This window comes from Pygoscelis adeliae, unplaced genomic scaffold, assembly GCF_000699105.1.
Source record: "Pygoscelis adeliae isolate BGI_AS28 unplaced genomic scaffold, ASM69910v1 Scaffold135, whole genome shotgun sequence".
NCBI classification, from domain to species: domain Eukaryota; kingdom Metazoa; phylum Chordata; class Aves; order Sphenisciformes; family Spheniscidae; genus Pygoscelis; species Pygoscelis adeliae.
Window position 1 is genome coordinate 3651890 of NW_008824908.1, and position 23853 is coordinate 3675742.

Consider the following 23853-nt stretch of genomic DNA (forward strand, 5'->3'; position numbering starts at 1 on the left):
TTGTTGCTCACGTGTTGAGGGAAGATGAGGCGGCGTTTGTTGTTCCCGGTGGGTTGCCTGCTCCTGTCAAGAATTCAGAGTAACGGGAAGGGCGTGCTTGGCACAGGGCAGAACCATCCCCTCCTGCAGCCTTCAGAGCTGGGGCTTCCCTGTGGCCGTTTCGCGCAGTTCCCTGTCTCGTTCTTTGGAAAACAGAAACCTGAGTACCTGGGAATAGCAGGTATGACAGCAACAGCAAGTTGTCCGGTGACACTTGCGCTAAGTACTAAGTACGTAGTTACTAGTCTCAGCTGTCTAATACAAACAGCAGTTTAAATCCTGTTGATATGGGGGAAATAAAAATATAAAAAGTTGTTCAAATGTCTATAAAGATTATTTTGTTATTATTTTGAATTCTGAAGTATCAGGGCCCTTGGCTTCTACAGCAGCTTAGCCAAACGCTCTGTGAAGTCTTTTACCATCATTACGTACGGGGCTGTGGCTCAGTTTGATATTTCCAAGCAGTGTAAAATCCTCTCGATTTTTTGTTTTGCCAGGTCTCAGCTCTAATAGATGTCAGCTCAAACAGATGATTTGTCATTTTCCCCTTAGAAAGAGGCTGGGGTCAAGAGGAGGTGGCTTTTCTGGTCCCTTTGAGCTGCTGGGGCATGCTGAAAGCATTCGCCAGGATCCAGCTCCCTCTTGCGGGGAGCTGCATAGCAAGAACTTGCAAAGAAAGAGGAGTGCAGGGAGATGGATGCAGCATCCGCAGGGAGAGATCTGGTTCTGGGCCCTGGGTTTCTCTGTAGTTACTGTTCTGTTAATTCTGGTCCTTGCTCTAGGTTTTAAGCTCTTCTTAAACAGAATAGCTTCATCTCTGCTCACTTACTGGCAAGTTCTGGGCTCTCCGTGTTTGTGCATTAAGCGTGGTTCTAGCCCAGGATGAAGGTAGGCCTAGTCTCTACAGCTGGGCTTGTCTCAAACTCTCCAGTTTCATGACAAGAAATAACCCTCCTTTAGAAAAAGGTAAAATGCAAGCAGCAGGTTAACTAAAGCCCAGATCACCGAAGGATTTACCTGCTGTAACTATTCACCACTAACGGCCTGTGGCTGTTCGGAGAAACATTGCCTTGCGCTGCATCTTCCAACAAAAGCATACTGTGCTTCACTTGATTGCCTTAAGTGAGTATATCTGCTTCAGCTATCAGCAGACAAGTGAACCAAGTATGTTCCCGTGGGGTACGACAACAGATAGAACAGCTCTAGCGTATTTAAAAGCTGTGGTTCTGTTTAACTAAGAAGTGTGCTTTTGATGATCCAGCCTAGTATCTCAAAATAAAGCACCTTCTGTGGGGGTTGCTTTAGGTCGGAATGCAATTTTCATTCGGCTTGGTACAGCAGACATCAAGTAAGATGCCCTGAAGAAAGTGAGTCCGATTTGATCCTGTATCTGACATTTTGTAAGTGGGAAACTAAAGTTTGTCTCTGATCTACGGCCAGGTAAATTGTGTCCTAGGTGTCTAGAACAGCGGTTGTGACTCCCGCTGCAGTAAGCTGAACTATCAGCTTAACTTTCCTGCTAAACTATAGAGGGAAGAAGATTGTGCTTTAAAGAGTGAAAGTAAACAACACTTTTCACAGCACTGGACGTCTTGCTAGCATTTCAGACTAGGAGCCCAAATCAGTTGTATCAGTACCAGTTTTAAATCCTACCACTATAGGCAGAGAAGGTTGTGGAGCTTCCTTAGAGCACATAAGAGCATGGCTTCTCACAAATACAGCATAATAATTGTATTTCTTTTTGTAGAATCTGTGTCATCACCTTGGCAGAAGCCCATCCTCTTCTTCAAAATGGAAAAACAATTAAAAGCATTAATTACCAAATCAGTGCCAACTGTAGCAGACTCCAGAATAAGGTCTCTGGGAAGTCAAAAAGGGTATGGCTTTTTGATTTGGTTAGTTTTCATTTTAATCTCTCGCACTGCCTGAGACTGTCTGTCCTCTCTAGGATAGAAACTTACCAAGTTACCTTTGCATTTTATTTTAAAACAGCCCCTCCGCAGTTGAAGAATTCAGACTTCCTCAAGAGGCGCCTGACTGTCCCAGCCAGGGTCTTACAGTGCTCCTACAGCACCGGTGGTTTCCAGTGCTGCTCAAACCAAGGCTAACAGTCACTTCTAGTCTTTTTTTCATAGTGTACAGAAGGAGTTAAACATCCCTGAAAAGATAAAAATTTGTTTCCACCAAAATGCTGAGGATTTGGAGGCTACTGTTTTCCTCAAACAAACCTAGATGGCAGATGGGCTAGTTCAGTGTTTGATGGTGGGTTTTCAAATATGTGTAGTTTAAGCTGGTTATACTGGAATCAACGGTGCTGTTTTTCTCCTCTCCCCCCCAGTTTTAATCGGATCAAACTACAAGTCTGTTATTCTGCAACAAACGTAATTATGACTAAATTTGTAAGCTCTTAACAGGCTTCTATTCGATTTGTGCACCATCTTGCCTTCTGTAGGGAAGCACAGCTACGCAACTTGGAATGACCTGTAACTATCACACTTCCCTGCTTTGTTCTGAGAAGCTTACAAACTTATGTTGCTGATGGTGGTACTTTAAAAAGCCCTGTGTAATTAAAAGTATATATATGTTTGTTTATTTTTCAAATGCAGGGAGCTCAGTTTTTAACAGAACTGGCCCCTCTGTGCAGGATATCTTCATCAGATGGAGAGGAATACACCATTTATAGGTAAGGTTTTTCCCTTTTTCTTCTTCCCTTGATGTACCATGCACTTCTACTAAATCTAAACACTTTCGCAGTTGTATACGAGGGCGACTGATAGAAGTGAATGAAAACATTCTTAGCAATCCTGCTATTCTGCAAGAAAAGGTGAGACACTTTCTTGCTTTTTATTTTCTGACTTTTATTTCACTGCTAACTTCAGTCTTGCTTTTTAGCCATCAACCGAGGGATACATCGCAGTGGTTCTACCCAAATTTGAAGAAAGCAAGAGTATAACTCAAGGACTTCTGACGCAGAAGGAGTACGAGGAAGTTTTGTTGAAACGTCTTAATTCTTCTTCATGAAATTAATTATACAGTTATTGTCTGTATTTGATACTAAATAAGCTACTTTTATTGTACACTGTAACTTGCATAGTATTGAAAGGCCGAGCGCCTGTTTTTAAAAGTGGAACTTCAGACGCTTGACTCATACAAGAATAAACCAGTTCAAATAGTTTGTGTATTAAAATTTGCTTTCTCTTTTTCTCTGAGTTCTAGCACTACAAGTTTTTAAATAAGCACAGAATGGTATGTTGGAGAGTATTTATGTTCCACAGGCAGCTTTGCTTCTGCTCAGTGCAAGCATAATACATACAGAAAAATCATATGATTTAGCGATCACTTAATGTAGCTAAAGTAATACAATATGGAGTTTGACAAAGGTGAATTGAAAATAAAAATATAACAGAAGCCTATGTACAAAGAGCAGATAAACTGGAAAATATGTATTTCACACCAGGTTGTATTTTCACAGCATCCTAAAGTCAAATAATGCCCTTTGTACAGAAGTTTGTCATAATCAGTATCTGTTTTCTTAAATTTTAAATGGTATAGTGTAAAGTCTACATAATACTTCAGTGGTTCTACATGCAATTCAAATTCTGCTCAGTAAGTTTTAATAAAAAAGGAAGCAACAACTGCCATCTACAAATAAAGACGGTAAAAGAAAAAGGGTTTGAGTCAGGAGTATTAATCACTTAGAAATACACTTTTGGAAATATGAATCATGTCAACAAGATTAAGCAGCTAATGAAAGAGGGTTTTTTTCCTAGAACTACTTCATTGCAGGTATAACTCATGACTAAGATAACATTTCAGTGCTTTAGGCCACAGCCTTTCAGACTACATTCCTGATTCTGCTTTATCAAATACATAGACTGAAATAGGCCAGAGATGAGTTTACGGACTTCAACAGTAGTGTTACATATAGCATATGCAGCACAAGGCTCTTTTTATATAAAATGTCTATTAGCAGCATCTTTGGGTTGAAACATCCATTAAGACATTCGTAAGCATTAATTACAAAACCGGTCTCAATAGTGAGCATAGGAAAGGCATTCACATTATAAAAATACCATAACAATTAGACTAGTTGGTGTTGTAATTGCTAAGTAATGGGACATCTATTAGATGTGACAAAGGTCAACAGTTTTAATTCAAATTAACCTGGTTTGACTTTCCACAAATGAAAGCAATACTGAAAATTCAGCAAGTGTTATTTTCAAATGGGAGTTCCTGCATTTCTAAGTGCTATAATTACTTGCTCTCTAAAAATGTCATGTTTGTTACATGATTTTCTAAAGACTTGATGCCAAATGTCTCAGCTCTCCTTTCTGGAGTATGTGCATTTGTACCAGTTCGTATTCTGTCTTCTCTCCATGGTGGAGCAGGTTTAAGACAGCCATTTCCTGCTTTATTCTGTGTGTATAAAAAAAGATTTCTTAAAAACAAACAAACAAACCCCTAACCAACCAAAAAAAAAAACCCCAAAACTTTAAAATACTGCAGATGAAACAAGTACTCACCTTTCTCAGTAATTTGCAGCAAAGCGGAAGAAGTTGGCATAACAGAGTCATCACGTTCCTTGTTTTCAGAATGCATGCATCAACCTAAACGAGACAATTAGACCACTCGTTACTTTTATTAGGCAATTGTTTAATGCATGAGATATAACCTATTTCAAGTTTGAATAAGTAATATTTGTCCTTCATAAATCCCTTCTAATCAAAAGGTTTTGCCTACCTTTTTTGAATTTCTCTACATAGTACGTGTAAAGCAACGGCAGCATCCCTTCTGTTAACCCGACTTGAGCTAAGAAGCAGAAGGGAACGACACACATCCCAGGAGAAGGAACTAATAATAATATAACATTAGACAATAATATAAGTCTCTTGGAAAGGAGCTCTTACCATCTAAGTATGATTCATCACAGTTCTTCATGTTTTTCCTTTTGTTTTACGTCCTGTCAGCATGATTTAGAGAGCCATGCATTATGTAAGCCTTACCTTGATATGAGTTACACTAAAAGTTAGCTAAATCTTAAAGCATTTGAGTTTATGCCTCAAGTCTAACACTCGGCACAGGTCACAAGTCTGGGCCCTCGACAGACATTAATTTGATAGCCTACTATCGCTATGTAGCAATACATCGCTCTGTATAAACGGACTGGAGTTACCATTTAGTTTTGCTAGAGAGTAAAACAAACGAAGCAGTAGCCCTGAGGTGCTCGGTTTGGTTTTGAGTGACTTGGCTGCTCTAGCTAGTTTCAGTCCTTGCTGTAAAATTGAAACATCTTTTCCGTAGCTCATTGGAAACAAACATCCAGGTGCACAGAAATGGTCTTGCTCACAGTGATCATATTGCTGCTCAGGGATACTCGAAGTTCTTCAAAAAGCCTGACCTCTGTTCCCTGCTAAGGTTTGCAGATCTACTTCTTGTGGTAACAATGCTGAAACTTTTATGGCAGCTGTATATGTATTTACTTACAATAAATATGAATAATATCAGAATAAACTCCGGGCAGTCTAGGATAGACTACCTACCTACTGAGAAGCAAGCATGTATTTCACTAATAGAGTCTTTGGGGTTTGGAATTTGTTAACATTTATGTTAAACATCAGTAACAACAGAATAACAATAATTATTACAGTGGTGGAAATACAAATTACCTTCATTAATACTTTGATCACTGAAGTCCTTTCTTAGTGTGGTACGCTTAATCACAGTTCATATTTCTCTGAATGTACTGGATTACAGTATTATTACTGTAATCTAGTGCATTACAGTATTATTATATACAGTATTACTCCATCTTGTATTATTCGGCTGAAAGTTCTCAGTTGCAGCATGATAAAATTCCAGTACCTCTCTTTATCTAGTGGGTAAGCTGAGGGAGATGTTGATAGAAGTTCTTTGAAAAAAGTTTTTGGCGGTAAAAAGCAATATAAAGTAGTGGAAGCCCATGGATGCCTTTCCAGTTTTGTTTTTTTTTTTTTTTTTTTTTTAAAAGGAGCAGTCCAGGAACATCATTGTCTTGGGAAACATTTATGTAAAATCTTTCACTAACAGTGAAATCCAAAACCCAAACGGTAATTTCAGTACTTTTAGTAACAGGAAGGAAAAAAATCCTATTACTTATTTTACTGATTCTTAGACTCTGAAGTTGATAAAACAGGGAAACTGTTCCTTAAAACATTAATATCAATGATATGTCTGTGGCCACTGGGCCAGTTATACAAAACTTGGATATCCGTGCTCCCTAAAGAAAACAGTCATATAAGCCTGTAGAGTAATACTATCCAAGCTATCCACTGGCAGGCTTCCATGTATGCTGGGTGCCAGTGTACCATATTTTGCCTCCTATCAAACTCTCAGCATGAATGAAGGGGTCAGGTCAGGATAAACCTCACTGAAGCCCTTCTCTGGTAGTGGGGAAAAAAAAAAATTGAAAAATGTTAAAAAAAAAAAGGCTAGAAAAAAAACCACAAGCCTAGAAAACATGCTGAAGAAAATCCCTTCCTGAGACAAGACAGTGCGGTAAATGGCTTCAATTACAGTTATCAGCGAGGGATGTCCCAATAGAGAAAACATTTTCAGCAAGGGGAACAGTTCTTACTGTTCTCCTCTATACTTCACAGATCAGCTTCTCAAAACATGTTAAGTGCAAAACAGTACGTCAAGTTGAAGTAAATTCCTCTTCTACATAAGGAACACCAACGATGACATATTGCATAGCAGAAAAATGCTTGCACAACAGCATGAAATTTTGTACTTAATTTTTACGGTCCTCTGTCAACCCAGGAAGCTCAGCTGTCATGAACTGTTTCATATTTTAACAGGAGCATACTAGTTACTATATGTCAAAACAAGTTAGGTCTTACTTTCAACAACATCGTAATTTTTACCTTACCTTTGTAAATGTAGCACTTTTACCCTGAACAGAAGCTTTAGCTGTTATCTGGAGCTGCTTGCACATAGAGATCAGTTTTTCAGCCTCCAACAGAAGCAAAGGTTTGTCATCATCGTGTACCTGAAGTGTGTTTCAGGAAGACAAAACCACTCTGTGTTAAAGACTCCGATATTAAGTTAATGGAGAAGACAGCACAACCAGCTTTTAAGCAGCATCGCTAGTGCCATAAGCTGAATGGCTGTTTTAGAGGTCATACATCACCTGATCAGAAAAGGCATGAAGAGCTGAAGCAAGCTTTGTGCCCTCTGTAGCAAAAATCTGAAAGGGGGAGAAAGCAAGTAGCAAAATGAACCACAAAGAAAGATGAGGCTCTTTTTCCTTGTTGTTTTAATAAATAGTGTGCTATAAAGTAAAAAGGTAGCAGGAAATATTTGTGATAGTTGTATACATTTATAATTAACAAGTCAGCAGTTTGCAGTGACTTCTGAAATAATAAGCTACACTACAAATTGCCGTTCTCCCAGACAAGCAAAGTTTAAAGGCTTTCCTTTTGCATTTAAACAAACCTGACTTCTAATTGTTTTTTGCACTGTAGCAGCTCACAAGAGTTTTGTGGGTAGATGACACCTGCCACGTTTGTTTATTGTCCTGACAAAGGTAGCTCCTGTTAAACACAGGCATGTATCTTGGAAATATCACGCCACATTCCTTCATTTGGCCCCTTATCTTTTGTTTGTATTATTCAAATTTTTACATCTTTCTTTCCCGTGAAAATACTGCTGCTCAGACTAGGACAGAGTATCCATTAACACTATCAGGGACTGAGCCTAAGTGCCACAATGAATACTACTAATGCATTGAAGTCCGCTATATTTGCCATAATGCCAGTTTGCTATTCCTACTCCGAACTGGAATCTGTCAGTTTAATGAATGCTGTCTTAAGCTACTTCCAGAACACTTGAAAAGTTAGCTTTCAGAAAGTACCTAACAGAGTTAGGCTGCTTAAAATCTACAGTTGCCAGTCAATTCATGGTACGCTGTACTTATGTGTAAGGAATCAGTGTTAAGTTCCAATTTGTTCTTCACTCAGACTGCCTAAGTCCTATTTTGTTAAAAATATATTACCTCTGCTTGATGAAATAAATCTTGAGTAGTTTTCAGAAGTCCTTCTCCTCTGTGGGAAATAATGAAAGCAGAATATATGCCATGTAGACTGCAGATTATTTTGCCTGCTACTTGTACAATTTATAGTATCTCTCCCTTTCTCACCCCATTCACACTACTGAACTGTAAAATATCACTCTTTTAGAAGATACTATGCACAGCAATAACTTACTATAGGAACTGCATTTCAAAATAGTATATAAACAAACACCTCAGTGGCTGGAGCCCTATTGGGAAATTAGCAACGGTTCAGTTCTCATCAGCTGAACAAGGACAAAAATCCGTGTCTCTGGCATACTGAGTATTACTGGACTAGTAGGTAAGAAAAAAATCTCAACTCAGAAAAAAAAAAACCCTAAAGCCTTCAAATAAGAAAGCTGACATTGCATGGGGAAGTTTCAGAAGAACACCTTTCAGTACAGCAAAGATCAGTAATTCTAATCTACAGTTACATAGCTGTGCTTTAATTCCCTTAATTTTGAAAGTATTTATGAACATGCTTCTTAAAATGTTTTTCGTACCCAAAAGACACTTAAATAGCTGTTTTGCAACAAAACAGATGTTTAGCACTTAAAAAACCCCTAATTTTATTATTAAACAGCTTAGAAATTTACAAGAATTTATAAAGTGTAAGGATAGAAATTAAAACTCCTTTCTCAATGTGTCCCAATTATTATACTCTGAAAATGAAATTGTCTTATTTCTTATAAACACTGTTAATGCTCCTCTTCCCACCAAAACATGCTGCATACAGTGTAATTACCTGGTAAATAAATACATGGAGTAGGCCATACTTGACATGCCTTGTCCACGTTGCACGATCTCATTCTCCTGATCCTCCCACTTCTCTGTCTCAGAATCCACATCAGAGGTGAGCAGATGCAATTCTAATCCAAGTTTTGCAATTTTCGCCTGTTCCTGTAAATGGTAACCATATTTATAGCACTTGAAAATACATTCTTCAGACAAGACAAAAAAAAAAACTAAGAAATTTTTTACTAAAATGATGGCATCTTACCTCAGTATCTAGTTTGACTGGCTTTAATGCTTTCAGATTTGCATTATGCTTCTGTTTCAAACAAAAAATAGTTTTTTTAAATAAGAGGAATTAGTAATCATTTTACTAACAAATCATAAGAGGTGGCTCTATACTCAGAGGCAGACTTTGCAGGAGAGTTCCAGTGGTTCAGACAAACTTCTCAGTAGAAGCTGAGAACCTGTTCTGATCTGGCTGTCCTCCTGAAATGGTACGTGCAAACAGGCTCTGTGCCTACAGGCACCCTAAAGTTTCAAGGAAAAGACCTCTTCCACAGTTGTCAGACTCCACTTCCTCATGCAGTACCATCTCTACCCCTTACCCTCTAAATCCTCAGTAATACTTAGCACTGAATAAACAGTCTTAATCAAGTACTACTGCACTGATTTTTCCATCAAAGATGATACTGATATAACAGGGAGTTGATAGTTGATTTAGCTAGTAGCAAGCTCATCAACCCATGTAAATGCTAGTGTGACCATGTAGTTCATTATTCTGTGTCACTTTGTTGAAGCAGCTGGAAACAAATACTGACACTTTGATCTTTTTATGGGTTTCCTTCTTTTATTTAAGTCATGAACTATCTGAAATACCAGTCCAGCTGCAAGCCAAATATTGGCTCAGATTAAACAATAATTTGTGGTACTGATGTGAGTGGACTATCTGATAAGGCAGAGCTTGCCAACTGCATAACACATATACACAGTAATACATGATTTGTTTCAAATCAATTTGCACGTAGAGAGCAGCAGTTCCTGACTTTAACTTCATGTCCTGGTGCTGCCACTGTGCAAAGACAGCAAAAACTGACAGACATGGGAGCCACAGTCCACATTCAGAAACTGCACTGCAGTGCAGAGGAATGGAAAGTACAAAGCTGGTGTCATAACTTGGAGAGGTGTGAGCCACTGGAGGAGGTTGGATGATAAGAGTGCAGGACTAAGATCCTTGTCTGAGAATCTGAAAAGAGCTGCTATTCATTAGTGGGAGTACTTGGGCAAATTAAGCTCAGTAATGCCTGCGGAGGGGGAAGCACTATTCATTGTGAACTGCATCAGAAATAAGCTCCAGGTGCAGTCTCCATCTCTCACTTCAAGAGTTTGAGCAAAAATAAAGTACTACTACTGAAGTTCCTACTGCACTTTGCTGCTCAGTTTAGCTTTCATGCCATTTCTCTTTTCCCATCCCCAAATTTTTAAATATTCTGAATCTTATGAATGTCTACCCAGATTAGACACTGTAATTCTGCCTATGTATTAGAAATGCTGATGTCATATCGAAAGATTTAGCAAAAAGTGTAAGAACTGATACTCCTAATTGTCATTTAAGTTTGACCATATTATATATTCGAGATGCAATTCAAGAAATGCTGGTTTTAAGGCAGAGTCTTAAAAGAAGAAAGGAATGCAAAGCCAAACTAGATTTGTATTGTAAACACAAACTTTGGGCTACAAGGTATGGCAAATATTTAAGCTGCTGAGTGAAGGGTATTCCAGAAAACCAGCACTCTAGCACAGGTAAGTTTTTCTATCCACAAATAACTAAAGAAACCTCAGAACATTTGTCAGATTTCTAGTTTTCTCCATTCTAGTGTTCACTCACACTATTTGAATAGGAGAATTGGTAAAAATCAGATAAGCAGTTATTCTGCTTTTAAAACATGATTTGACACCTACTACTATAGAGAAAAATATACCTGTGCATTAAGCACACATGTGAATCGTCACTACTGCTCTGTCCTCAACTATGGTGTGGTCTAGGATGCCACTCATTACCAGCAAACACCACAGTCACAATTAAACAGATGTAACAAAATATGTAATCTAATTAGATCGACAGAACAGTGTGGCTTCTGTGCAGGGACAGCGTGGGCATCAGCCAGGCACAGCAGACCTCTGTGATGGCAGTAGGGAGAGAAGAGGCAGTACCGAGAGTCGCAGCACTGGGAAGAGAGGCAGTTCCAAAGGTTAGTGCATCAGTTAGGCAAAGAAATTACTCTGTGAAGAAACTCTGTTATCTTATGGACATAATCTACATTTCCTGTCTACTTCCAAACTGTGTATTAATCATAACTCCCCCAAATCTATGCATCTCGCAAAATTCAGAAGGCAACAACCTTTCAAGCAACCACAAAACTGTTTAAATCCTGGGAACAAAGTTTTTACAGAAGGTTTTTTTAAAAAGGCATATGAATCCGTAAGTGGGAATCTGACTTCAAACATCTCGTCTTTAAATCTTGGCTGAAGTCCAGAAGCTGTGTAGCTTAGTCAAACCAGTGAGGGACAAAAACCCTATCAAAAGTCACTGAACCAATCTATTTTCCAGCCTCGATATTTAGTTCCGTAACCGTGAAATTCACCGATGCTCACCCAGCCAAACACTATATTCTATTTCAATCTGCAGATTGGATTTATAATGTATGACCTTTTCTCTTTTCATTAGGGGTCAGAAGTAGCATATTGTGTTTGAAATCACAGAATTGCACAACAGGAGACATGGAGACAGGGGATCATTTCACACCCAAATTCCTCAACACTACAGGTTAAGGAAAGAAAGCAAGGAGAGAAAGAAACAAGCTAGAGCCTACTGTACATTCTGAGATCATTCTTCCCCTTTTTCCTACCCATGAAAAGATTCAGTATGTAGCAAGTGAATCAAATGACTGATTACATGATACTAAGAAGGTTTAGGAGGTTTCCTAACACACAGATGCTCTCAGAAACAATGTAATATCAATTATAATCAGCTAAGGATATTAATTACCTCACAACTAGACCTGGACATTTGGTGTAGCTTTTTTCTCTGCATTAAAAACATTTAAGTTCAAAGAAGGAAACATGAACCCATTATTTGAAGAGCGTATAACAGGCTCAAACATGTCTATTTATTCCAAATAGGTCAACTCAGGCAACAACGTTAAGAAAAATCAGATTACCAAGATTTACTTTCAGTACGTTGCAGCGTATTCTTACTATTTTAATAGTAACAATGCATTTTTTTATTATATAGCGTGACAGTTGAGTACGTGGTAGAAAATGTCGTATTAGTGAACAGGAATTAAAGTTCATGTACAATCAAAGTGGCTAAAGCATATTATGTAACTAGTTACCCCAGTTTTCAGTATGTTTGTTATTCATTTAATAAATTGACAAAGTTGGATATTTTACTGTCAGCCATCCAGTCAGGATGCATGTTACCAAGATATTGCTATGTCCTCATCAAGGCGTGACATGGAAAGAAGTCAATTAGTTAATAGCAGATATAAAGTAAATACAACAATCCCAAAAGCAACTTACCCCTGGTCTGGGCAGTGATAGGTAGACACGCTTCTCTCCTATGAAGAACACACATGTTTACACCAAAATTTGCACGCAGATTTTAATCAATGGGATCACATGCTTACTTCATCCTTCTTTACGTTGCAGTACTACAAAAGCAAATTACTTACCTGCAATTCCTCCTCTTTGAATATTGCAGAGGATTCCCTCTCTGTCTTGTGCTTCCAGAGAGAGGCAAGCCAAGAACTCTGCAGATTTTAGCTCTCAGCAATTGGCAGTTAAGAAAGCTCCTCTGAACAGTTTCCCTCAGTAAGATTTCTAGTCCCCTGCACGCAATCCGCAAGCGAGTAAAGAAACTGTCTCCAATGACTGAGTAGCTATCGCTACATGCGCTCATTTTGTTGCAAAGTACAGACCATACAATGGTAGGTCCATATAAGGCTTTTCTTGTCATGGGTTGGATGGTCTAAAATTTGGATTAGGCAATGCCACTAGTGAGGAATACCTACGCAGGTTTTTTTAAGTAATGCCACTAAAACCCTCATGTTGCACTGTACTATGTGTATCCCATATGCACTGTATTTTATAAAGAAAAAAGTTCTATAGCATTTTACACACTTATTGATTTTTTTCTTATATCCCCAGGAGCCTCAGATATTCCAAGTCTGAGCAAAAGAAATTGAGAAAAAAAGATATCCTTTTAGGTGTTACCTAGAAGTGGATAAGAAGAGCTTATCAGCAAGAGGAAACACTGCCTGGGCTAACGGCTTAGGATTAGAGCTCCAGTTACCAGACGACTTAATTATCTATGAAGACTTACATTTTTTACAATAGATTCAGGAAAGTCCACTAAGTAAAATTCAAATAAAATAAATAAAAAACTTAAGAGCTAGCAAAAAATAGATTTTACCTGAAGAAACAAAGGGCTACTATAATGGATATCAGTACCAGGTTCGCACAGAGGTAAGACATCTTGACAGACAAAGGACAAGAAACAAACCCCCCTACAATTGCTATTTCCTCTTCTTCTGTCAGCTCCTAGAGAAATTCCATTCTGAGTCCTCAAGAAGACAGTTCTCTTGTGCATTCATTAATTTTTTGAAAGTATGCTCTTTATCTCCTGACACCACAGAAAGATCATGAGCTCCATGTCTAGGCCACTGACTCCTAAAAAACAAATTTCACTAAGTTGACAAGTGTCCCTCAACCCTCCTGATAAATATGAAAAATGTAATTCTTCCTTTCTAAGATCATCTCTTCCTTCCCCTACCCAGTTTTGTGAAAGATGAAATAAGCTATCAGGGCACACGCTGCCTAACTATTTTTTTTTTTTTTTCCCCCCAAAAAGCAGAGTTATTCAAATATTAACTGCCCAAACATGCATCCAAGCAAGATTTCTCACTAAAGACTGATACAAATTATGAGAAGGGATTTATAACATCCTATGTATCAAAACATCAGCTAAAGGGCATGTAAGAAAGCATGTAAGATGTACCAAGAACAAAAGCTAACTTGTAAGTTTAAAATGCTGTAGCATAAAAGATCTCCTCGGTGCTACATAAAACCTGTTGTGCCGTGTTAAAAAAAAAAGTTCAAACACAGGAAGCTTTGACATAGCAAATGGAATACAAATGCATACTGAGAGGACATACTACTTGCACACACAAGGTGGGCATTTGGAATTATGGAAACCAGATGGAAAGAGGTGGTAAGCAGAAATAAGAAAAAAAAAATTTGTTTTTGCTCTTCAAGCAACTCCCATTATTTGGCTTTGCAAGGTTTAGTTGCTCACCTTATTCAGGAAGAGGAAGGATCTCACTATTTATTTCTTGGAACATTTAAAAAAACCCTAAAAAAACCAAAACACACAACACACAAAAAACCCACCTCACTGGACCCACAGATACCAGACCTTTCAAAAGTGCAGATCAACTCAGGCCACAGATAATCTTGCTTCATCAGAAAATACTTAATTACATCAGTATAATCACGGAATTTATATTTGATTCCATTAACAGAACACACATTATACACATTTTTTCAGGTATTTAGTTTCCTTAGTTTGTAAGTCAGTTCTGTGCTATAATAGCAAAAGGCTTTTTGCCATATTATGAGCTTCCTTTTATTTATTCAAGTCTGCCTTTGTTTCTCCTAATGTGTTTTCTCTAACACATTTTTCCTTTCTTATTTTTTCATTTAAAATTAATTTTTATAATTTCATCCTCTTTGTCTTCCAATTTTCTGCTTTCCAGTAGTTCCAGTCATGTTTTTCCCTCCAAAATGTCTCTATTTCAACTTCTAAATCCTGCTTTTGAACTCACTTCTTGTCTGAGAGTAGGATGGCTGCATCCCTGCTTCACCCTTCTTTCTAGAACTTTAATTTCTAAATTCTGAAATTCTGATCTGTATCCCCAATTCATCAACTACAGCCCTCCCAAATCCTCATGGTCATTTAACTCCTCTCAAATCAAGCGGGCAAAACAAAAGAAGAGGGCAGAAAAGGAAGTTATCTTCATAAATGGCACTCACTTCTGACCAAGTTACAAGGGAGCAATCATCAGAGGATTATTCACATCCTTCTCCAGTATGTTGAAGCCAAAAAGTTAGAAAAAATAAAAGAGATTGGCTGACATCCAACAGATTGGATCAACGAGAGGTACTTTCGTTAGGTGATTCATCTCAAAGTGCAAGAGCCTCAAAGTTAAGTATCTAACCTAAACTCGTAATTCTGAGAAAAAAAAAAACAATCCCTCCCCGGGCTGAACCAAATCTCCCAGCTGACAGGAGCCACCCTCCAGAGGAGCCAGGCACTATCCTCAGCCCAGACCAGCCACGCAACGTTTCAAACACCAATGCTGTGCAGAATGGGCCTCCTCACCGTTGGATTAAAAAGTGGTTTAGGATTAAGGAAAAGAAGGCCAACTTTACCTCACTGTACAGTTCTGCATAGCACAGAGACATTTTCAAAATACACGTGAGGGTTACTGGGCTTTGGTGTGCTCACCAACCTCCCCCACCCCTACGTGCAAGTGCATCCCCCTCCCCAAGACAAGTCCATTTCAATTTGGGCACGATCTGGTGCGATTACATTAAAATTGAGTAAAATACTGCTTCATTTCCAAGCTAAATCTGGCTCTCTATCCATGTGAGTTTTGAACCTCAGTATGAGAAATACCTAATTTGCTGATATGAAAGAAACACTGGATAAGGAGTTATGCAATTGCTCATAAAGAAATGAGTGTAAACAACGTGAATCTAGTGTAATCAGAAAAATGCTTCTTTTATTTGATGTGTCCAGCACATTTAGTCACCATTCAATTTTTGCCTCTTAAGCTGTATTCTGAACTCTCTAACAAAGCCAAACATTTAAATTGGTAGTACAAAAATACAAGTTTTTAAACTGAGAAGAAAAAAAAAATATATACCTTCTTACTTTAATTCTATCTTTTGTTACACACAATCACAATTCTACTAGGAATAAAGCACTTGTTACATTTTAGTCTGTAAAATAAAGACACTTTTACCAACCTCAACATTAAGACAAGTATCATGAGTTACGAGAAGAATAAAATCTTATAAAATATTTTGAAACTTCATTGTGTTTGGAGGCAAAAGTTTTGTGAATGCTACTCTTATAATCTCTTAGCAAACAAATATTTCAGTTTGATTTATTTATTGGGTCATCAGTCGTGTTTTCTAGGAGAAAAAAATGTTGAAAACGGCAAAGTAACTTTAGGGTATTTTCTGGAAGCAAAAAGGTGGGGGTATTTGGGTGAGATTTTTTTCCTTTCTTTTTTTTGACAAGAGTCACTCTGAAGTCCAACAAGAGAAAACAAGCAAACAGAAAAAGACTAGCCCACAATACAGAGGAAAAGTTTGTAGAAGACGGGTGGATATAGGAGACCAAATTATTTCTAAGGAGATAACTGACAGTTAATGTGATGCAATCCAGATTCAGAGAGAAGTCCCTTAGTAGGCTGGGCCACGAGACAAGGAAGACGGAGACATGATTTCTTAAGCATTGTTCTGTCAATACAAGACCTAACGCACCCAAGGCCATATAAAGAATACAAGCTATGCTTACTATCTTACCAACGGTGGTATCAGAACACTTTGTGCTGAAAGACCGACTGAGGAAACAAGAGCCACTAATGAGAACAGACTCATCTGGCTGTGCCAAACAGGAGAAGATAGTCTTCACTGCACCCAGGCCCACACACGCTAGAGCCTCCAACGTGCTCAGCAACGCCTACCCATTCTCCTCTCTCTCCTTCAAGCAGTGACATTGGGTTGCCTTGTGAAATGATGCTCTAAAGAAATCGGAAAGTACCACTTGTGGGAAAGGTCTGTTATCTGCTGTCAACAGCCACAAGAGAAGAGAAAGTTACTAACTGCAGGAGAGGCTGGGAATCTGCCGCAACACTTCAAGAACTATTTGTTTGGAGAGCCAAGTATATGGTTTGCTGTGGCTGCATGATTCTCATCCTATTATTTTTACATACGGTTACATATATATATGTATCCACACACATGCACACATATATATAAATACTTAAAAAGGTTATAATTCAATCCTGCTAGACCACCGTGTGGATATGAAAAAAATCAGATACTGCATGATCAGCCCCGCAAATTCCAAATTTATTGTAACACATTAATATTAGAGTAATGCCATATTTTAAGTTGCAGTATATAAAATTTAATGCTATTTTTAGAGAAAGTCAGTATGTCCTTGGCTCCCAAAACAAACAAAAAGCCCAGTGAAAGTTAAAAGGCCCATAAAACAGGATCTCTGATTGCTACATGTCTTTATATGGCATTCCAGACCAAGGTGGAAGAACAAGTAGGATAACAATCATGTATTTCTTAAACGCCTCAAATTCCCAGTAACCTGCGCTACACACAATTATTGTTAACCCACTCAGAATTTCAATATATGTTTTCCTTTTACAAGTCTTTAGGCTCAGACACACGTTCATCTAGCAATCAGCAGCAACAATTTAAGATATTACTGCCCTGTGGTTGGCTGCTTACTGTCCTCACAACAAAGTTGGCAGAAAAGAACTGCTTACACAAAAACCTGATCAAGTACAGAAAGTTAAACTAATAAAATAAACTAAAAATGAAAAAAGGTCTCACATTAATAGCAAGATGAAGTACTGTATCATTGATAAAGTGTCATCTAACCTGAATAAGGATTTACTTTTTCTGTATCTTAGATACAAAAAAAAATGAAGTCCCTGTATTTAACTAAATCTAAACTTTAAAACCTGAGTGATTTTCTTAAAAATACAAGACATTCATTATTATTATATATTACATTCTATCTGTATGCAATTATATCTTAAAGACTGAAACAAACATGTAGCCGCAAGAAGTATGACAGGCTACACTAAAGACATCATCTGAAAAAAAATAAGTTAGATAAAAATGAAAAACAAAATGGCTTCCATTTTTAAGGTAAATTACCCTATGCTAAAAGTAAACACAGAGTTTTTTTCTTAAGATTCCAAGGTTTTCTTCTACATGTTGTACAAATACCAATAAACTTACCGACCAGAGAAAATATCCCAAGATTGTGCAGAGTCGTCAGAGATTCCATCCAGGAGAAAAGACAGCAGTTTAAAAATCAGATAACTACATTCACTACATTGTGAAGTGGATACAAGGCAAGCTGACAGTATAGAATATATATGTGTGTATATATATTTTCCAGAAATATAGGAAATGAATTAAACATGTCACACAATTCAAGTTATATCTTGATCAGTCATGAACTGATATGTCCTAGACTAACCAAAAGGTGCAAAGAAAGCCCTACACCCCTAACATTTGGACACCGCTGGCAAAGAGCTGTGTCAAATACTTCTGTGTCCTTTGAACAATTCTATTTGATTTTGCTAGAAGTAATCACAGTGCAGAAAGTTAAACATAGCTACTTTTACAGAAATCAGGCCTTTAAATTTTTGGCTGTTTTTCTTTGGAAAAAAATCCAATAAGCACCCTAATTCGACATCTATACAAAAACAATATTTTTGTGTATTGCCACCTAGATTCCACATTGCCATATGGGATGGGGGACTGTTTATTGCGCTCTTCTCTTAAGAAAACAGTATTTCCTAAATCACACTTAAAATTCTTAGACTACACGTTTTGAAAACTACATTTTTCTACTTCTACATAGCATTCTTACCTCTTCTTCCTTCAAACACATCATTGATTTCTCTTAACAACATAGACATGTCACTCAGTTGAGACTCCCAGGCCTCACAGAACACCTCAAGATTTTCTTTTGCAATCTTGCTAGATGGATGTAATGCCAGTGTTTCTGCAGCAGAAATTATCTGGACAGAGAACAAAATATTTGCTATTGGAAGTCCTAGTACATAGTGTTGCACATGAATTCACAAATGCCTTCACAGGCAAAACACAAAATTAAACTGCTACTATTATGTCTTCGTAGTGTATTCATCTGACATTTGCAGCCTTGATGATCTTCCTTGTGCATTCTTTTAGCTACCGCCCAACATTAAAGTGTAACTCTTTCTTAGAGCTGCTTTGAACAGTTCAACATTAGGTCTCCAAAAATTCATACAAGTAGTTTTTATTGATTTATGTCCAGTAGAAGTGGCCAAATAAAAGCTAAGCATACCTGTGGGCCAGTGACCTGAAAGGTATCTTCTGCATGTATGCAAGTAATCTCGAGGGGCTCAGTTCCAGAAACATGCCTCAATAAGCGACACATCTAAATATTTTTTATAAATTTAAAAGAATGATTAAAAAAATACACTTTCATTAGTAGTGAGAAAAGGTGCACATACACAAACACACACGCACAAACACAAAGTTATTGACAGTTGTTTCAGAAACTTATTGGGGACCGCATAGCTGGGTGTTTCTCAGGGAGCATTTACAATAAAAACAGGGCTAAATCGTGATTTGGAACGTGTAGAAAAATCACCAAGAGAAAGAAAAGTCTTAATAAATAAAAATAAAACAACAACAATTTCACATATGACTGAATAAACCTGAAAGTAATCAGACACCTATAGAACTTGGAAAAATTGTAGCGTAAATGAGTTCACCACAGGCTTACTCAGCAATTAGCAACCATGTGGAAAATTTAGGCTTTCATCAGCCAGGGGATTGAATTATCTTTGAGCAAATCAGTGTCAAATTGATTTAGAGAAGAAATACTGTTTCTTTTCACAGTAAGCAAAATGTAGTCGTCTTTTTTTTTTTAAATAAGATTAAGAGTGTACTTTGGGCTGAGAAGGAACATCAAAGTTTTCAGATCAAAAGGAGAATTTATAAGACAGAGACAGCACATATGAAACTAACTGCACTGTTAGTTTCTGCACCATCATCAGAAATGCTGTAAGGCCTCACATACAAACACTATTTAACCTCATGGTTATGCCTGGAAAAAAGTCAATGTCTCACTGGAACACTAATTAGTCACAGAAAAATGGAACATTAAAGCTGAAATTAAAAATACACAACATTGATTTGCCAGTCCCAGAAGTTCAAGGGTACTACTTCTGCATATTCACACTTCTGGGATGAATCCTCAAGTCCCATATGACATCAGAATTTTTTAGAAATTGATGAGTATTAGATGCCATGCAAGTATAGCTGCTGGCATCACCATGGTCTAGACCAAAGTGATGTATCTTTGTACGTCTCCTACTGGTACGGTTACTTCTGGTCGTCTGCCAGACGAAAGAGCAACAAGGTACGCGTGGCAGACATCCTCTCCACAGGCACTCCCAAGAGCCATGATCTCTCAGTAGCCTTCGAAGTCCTATTTGTTCACGTGTGAATACTACCATACGAAACCATGCATGTATTAGTACATGAAACATACACACTGCTTTTCATGAAGGAGAAAAGATTTTCAGTGGCCCTCTTGACTGACAAAAACTACAAAAGATCTTCAAAACTGTCAAGTTCACTGCATTAAGAGACTTAACCTTACATTCCCAGCATTCTTAAAATGTGTCTTTGGATTCAGCTGTTGCTAGACAGCTACTGCTTGAAAGAAAAAGGCTGTCATCTCTACTTGGATCTAGAAACCTGTTTTTTAAAGAATATTTTAGCCCCAATATATACATACAGATTGAGTCTAGATCCAGGAGGAGAATTGGGTATAGCTGTACATCCCTTCTACAACAACTGTTTGCCACAGTATCACCTCTGGCTCAGACCCTACCAAGAACAATACAAAATTCAACAGTATACTAGGAAAATAAAATAAAATAAAAATTACAAAAACACAGACCAAAGTCTTCCTAAAGAATAAATTAAGACAAATCCAGCCACTCATTTTCTAAGTGCCTTATAAAATGAAAGCAGCCGTGAACTCACCTCAACAAGTTGTTCTTTCTGCTCTGATAGCTTGCAAGTATATTCTGCTACAGCTTCAAGATTTCCTTCTACTCCTGTGATTTTTAGTGCTTTGAGAACCATATGATCTGTATGGTATTTTAGCAGATCTGCTGCCAAAGATGTTGCTGCACTGTGGACCTTGAGTAGGATTAAAAGAAGGAGAGATAAACCTTGGAAGGAAAAAAAAAATCATCCAGTACCAAGTCAAATAAACTTAAGACAGATTGATTTTTCCAAGAAGCAAAAAATGTCCTGCCATGAAAGCTCATATACAGCCTGCGTACTGTCTGGGGCTTTAATTCTTCAATTATTCAAAGTACAAAGATAAAAATCCACTGCGCTCCAAAAAACCCCCCACAACCAAATATGGAGAGAAACAAAAGAGCAGCTGGGTAAAATGAGGACATGAAGCTATCACACTTCTGCTTTCTGATAATGTTACAGCTGGGGGAAAAAAAAAAACAGGCACATGAATTTGTGGGGCACCAAGTTCAGCACAAGCATGGCACAATGGCCACCCTACTTCTCATGAAGAACACACATTAAACTGTGTGAATCACACTGAAGCCACACAGCATCTGAATTTATAATATATTAGAAATTAAGTTCCTATGAATAAATTGAATTCTCAGTGATGCAAAGAAAAGCTTGAATATAATCAGCTTGTGACACAGCCTTAGAAAAGTAAAAAGCACCTTTTCTGCAAGGAGCCTGAAGCCAGAGACGGGTCTTGGAGAAGTCTCAAACACTCTCCCTACACTCCCAACAAGCAAGGAGACGCTTCCTCTTGAAACACATTCCTAAATCCAGACACACTTTCAGACCCATGGATCTGCTGAAATTGTGCTGTGAAGGACTCCGCTTGACAACAGCTATCAGTGACAGCTGCTGCTAGTTCTAGTGACTACTCATAGTAGGTTTACCTATGCCCTGTAATCAGCCCCATTTTCAAAAACATAGGTAAAAACAAAATAGCAACCTCTTTAGAAATAGCAGAGCATTCTTATGCTCATGAGACTGTTATGAGTCTTGTAGTGTTACACACACTTTGCTGGACTGCGCTGAAATATACAACACACTTGGCTGTTCAAGAAGAAAGTTATTGTGACACTGGTGGGCCTTGACTCTGTAGAGAAGAGGATGTTTACTAGACGGATATGTTGGGTTTTTTACTCCACTGGACTCTACCTATTTTTACCCCCTTCCCTGGCAGTACTTCCTGTGCAGTCCCGAATTAAGGTGTTTTGGGTTTTTTTTCCTTTTTTTTTTTTAATTTCATGCAAGAAACTTGAATTGTTGCCTCAAAACCTGCTGCGACTGTTTTTTAGAAGGGGGGGGAAGCTATGATAACCTGTTATAAACTATTTATATAGTGTTGCTCACATGCCATTAAAAATTAGCACAAACCACTAATCTCAGAAATGAAGTCAGCTTTGAAGAAAGGATATCTGCAAGGCTTGTAACGTTAGAGTAGGAACTGACAATTCTCATTTATACATAGGCTACATAGAGATTACCTTTTGATTAGAGATTCTTTTCATCCTGATCTAAAAATGAAATTTACTTCTACTTAATGCTGTTTCTGATCATTAGCAGGAAAATCACCTCAAGGAAGGAACATACCTTTTGTTTCTTCCATAGATGAAGACAGAGATGGGAAAGAACTACTTCTAACAAGGCTGTCTTGTGTTCTCAGCCACTCAGGCTCTCAAAAACATTTTAATTAGGGTCACAATACTTAAATTTCACCAACAGAGAACCTGGTTGCTGACTGTAACACTGCAGCACCCGAAGTCAGACTGACAGGACAGTCCTCCTCAGCCATGTACAGAAGCATGGCTACTTCGGGATCGATCCAATCACCACATAGAGAACAAGGAAAATGACATAATACTCTACATTTACTTCTACAAGTAGCATAAATCCTGTGCATTTTAAAGAAACTGTTACTAAGCAAACTTTCATACTCTACAGGTCACCAAAGCAAGTCATACAGAACTTAGGATTTGTTAGTTTAGAAATCCACACCCACTCAATTTGCTCCACAATTTCTAAAACAGCGTGCTACGTTTTCACCTGCATTGCTTTTAACATGGAGCTACATCACAGGGCACAGGTAACCCACTGTTTTGTATTTTATGCCACCTCTGTTACCTGGTTTACAGAAGGCAGTTTTCTATTATCGTCACCTGACAAAATTCTTTAACGTAAGTGTGGTAAATGTGTGGTCTTTGTTGCATGACATTTTCATAAATAGAAACCTGTAGGCAGGACAATATGGTAAGATTTACATTTATGGAGCTGCAAGAAAATACAAGCTATTAATGATTTCTTCCACATACTATATTCCAGCCACCTTTGGCTTTATGATCTGTGCAATTACATAGTCGCATACTATTTTGACTGGGAACCCTTCCTCCTCATTCAGCACACAGGAGCGATGTTGCCCAAAAAGGATGATTTTACAGTTAAAGCAGCTGAATGTCACTCCGGAAAAGCTCAGCTACTGAATTCCTACATAATGGTGACCAAAGAAAAAACTATTACTCAAGTGCATAAATTGTGTGTCCTCCGTTTTCTGGGAGCCCAACACACGGCCTGACAGCAGAACTGCAAAGCACTTAACTGCAACTGAAATTGATTCAAAGCACTGTTTACATCTTCAGGACAGATGCAGGAATTATAATCCGGAAGACGAAATTTCTCATTTTGCCTCTATTAAAAAATATGCAGCATGATTTTTTGAGCAGTCGAGGTTCTCCAGTTACAGCAGCTAAGAGCTCAGCCTAAGCAAGTTCACCATACTTCTCTAACGTCTTTGCACTGCTCTGAGGTATTGAAACCCTTACTGTCCTTAGTCTTCCCTTCTCCATCTGGTTAAAGGAACAATAATATGAAGCAGTTGAAAAGATATCTGAATGCTTTGCAAATATTTTGGAAGCTGCCAAGAAACCAGTAATTCTGTATTTGGCTCAAATCTGTGGAAGACAAGGCAGCAATGCTATCCGTTAATCGTGGGAGGAAGGACCCTGATCCGCAAG

General features: G+C 38.0%; 1 protein-coding gene across 1 annotated transcript in view; it reads right to left on the bottom strand.

Annotated features, from left to right (window-relative positions):
• Window positions 1–3062: 3062 nt before the first annotated feature.
• Window positions 3063–23853, bottom strand: part of CTNNAL1 (catenin (cadherin-associated protein), alpha-like 1) — a gene marked incomplete at its 5' end in the record, with an annotated part of 39980 nt that continues 19189 nt past the window's right edge. Inside the window, 11 exons of the mRNA XM_009324952.1 lie at window positions 3063–4455; window positions 4563–4646; window positions 6947–7066; window positions 7208–7264; window positions 8072–8120; window positions 8874–9028; window positions 9129–9179; window positions 12443–12480; window positions 18618–18768; window positions 19077–19169; window positions 20792–20950. Coding sequence (XP_009323227.1) covers window positions 4294–4455; window positions 4563–4646; window positions 6947–7066; window positions 7208–7264; window positions 8072–8120; window positions 8874–9028; window positions 9129–9179; window positions 12443–12480; window positions 18618–18768; window positions 19077–19169; window positions 20792–20950 — 1119 coding nt within the window. The remainder of the gene's footprint in view (window positions 4456–4562; window positions 4647–6946; window positions 7067–7207; window positions 7265–8071; window positions 8121–8873; window positions 9029–9128; window positions 9180–12442; window positions 12481–18617; window positions 18769–19076; window positions 19170–20791; window positions 20951–23853) is intronic.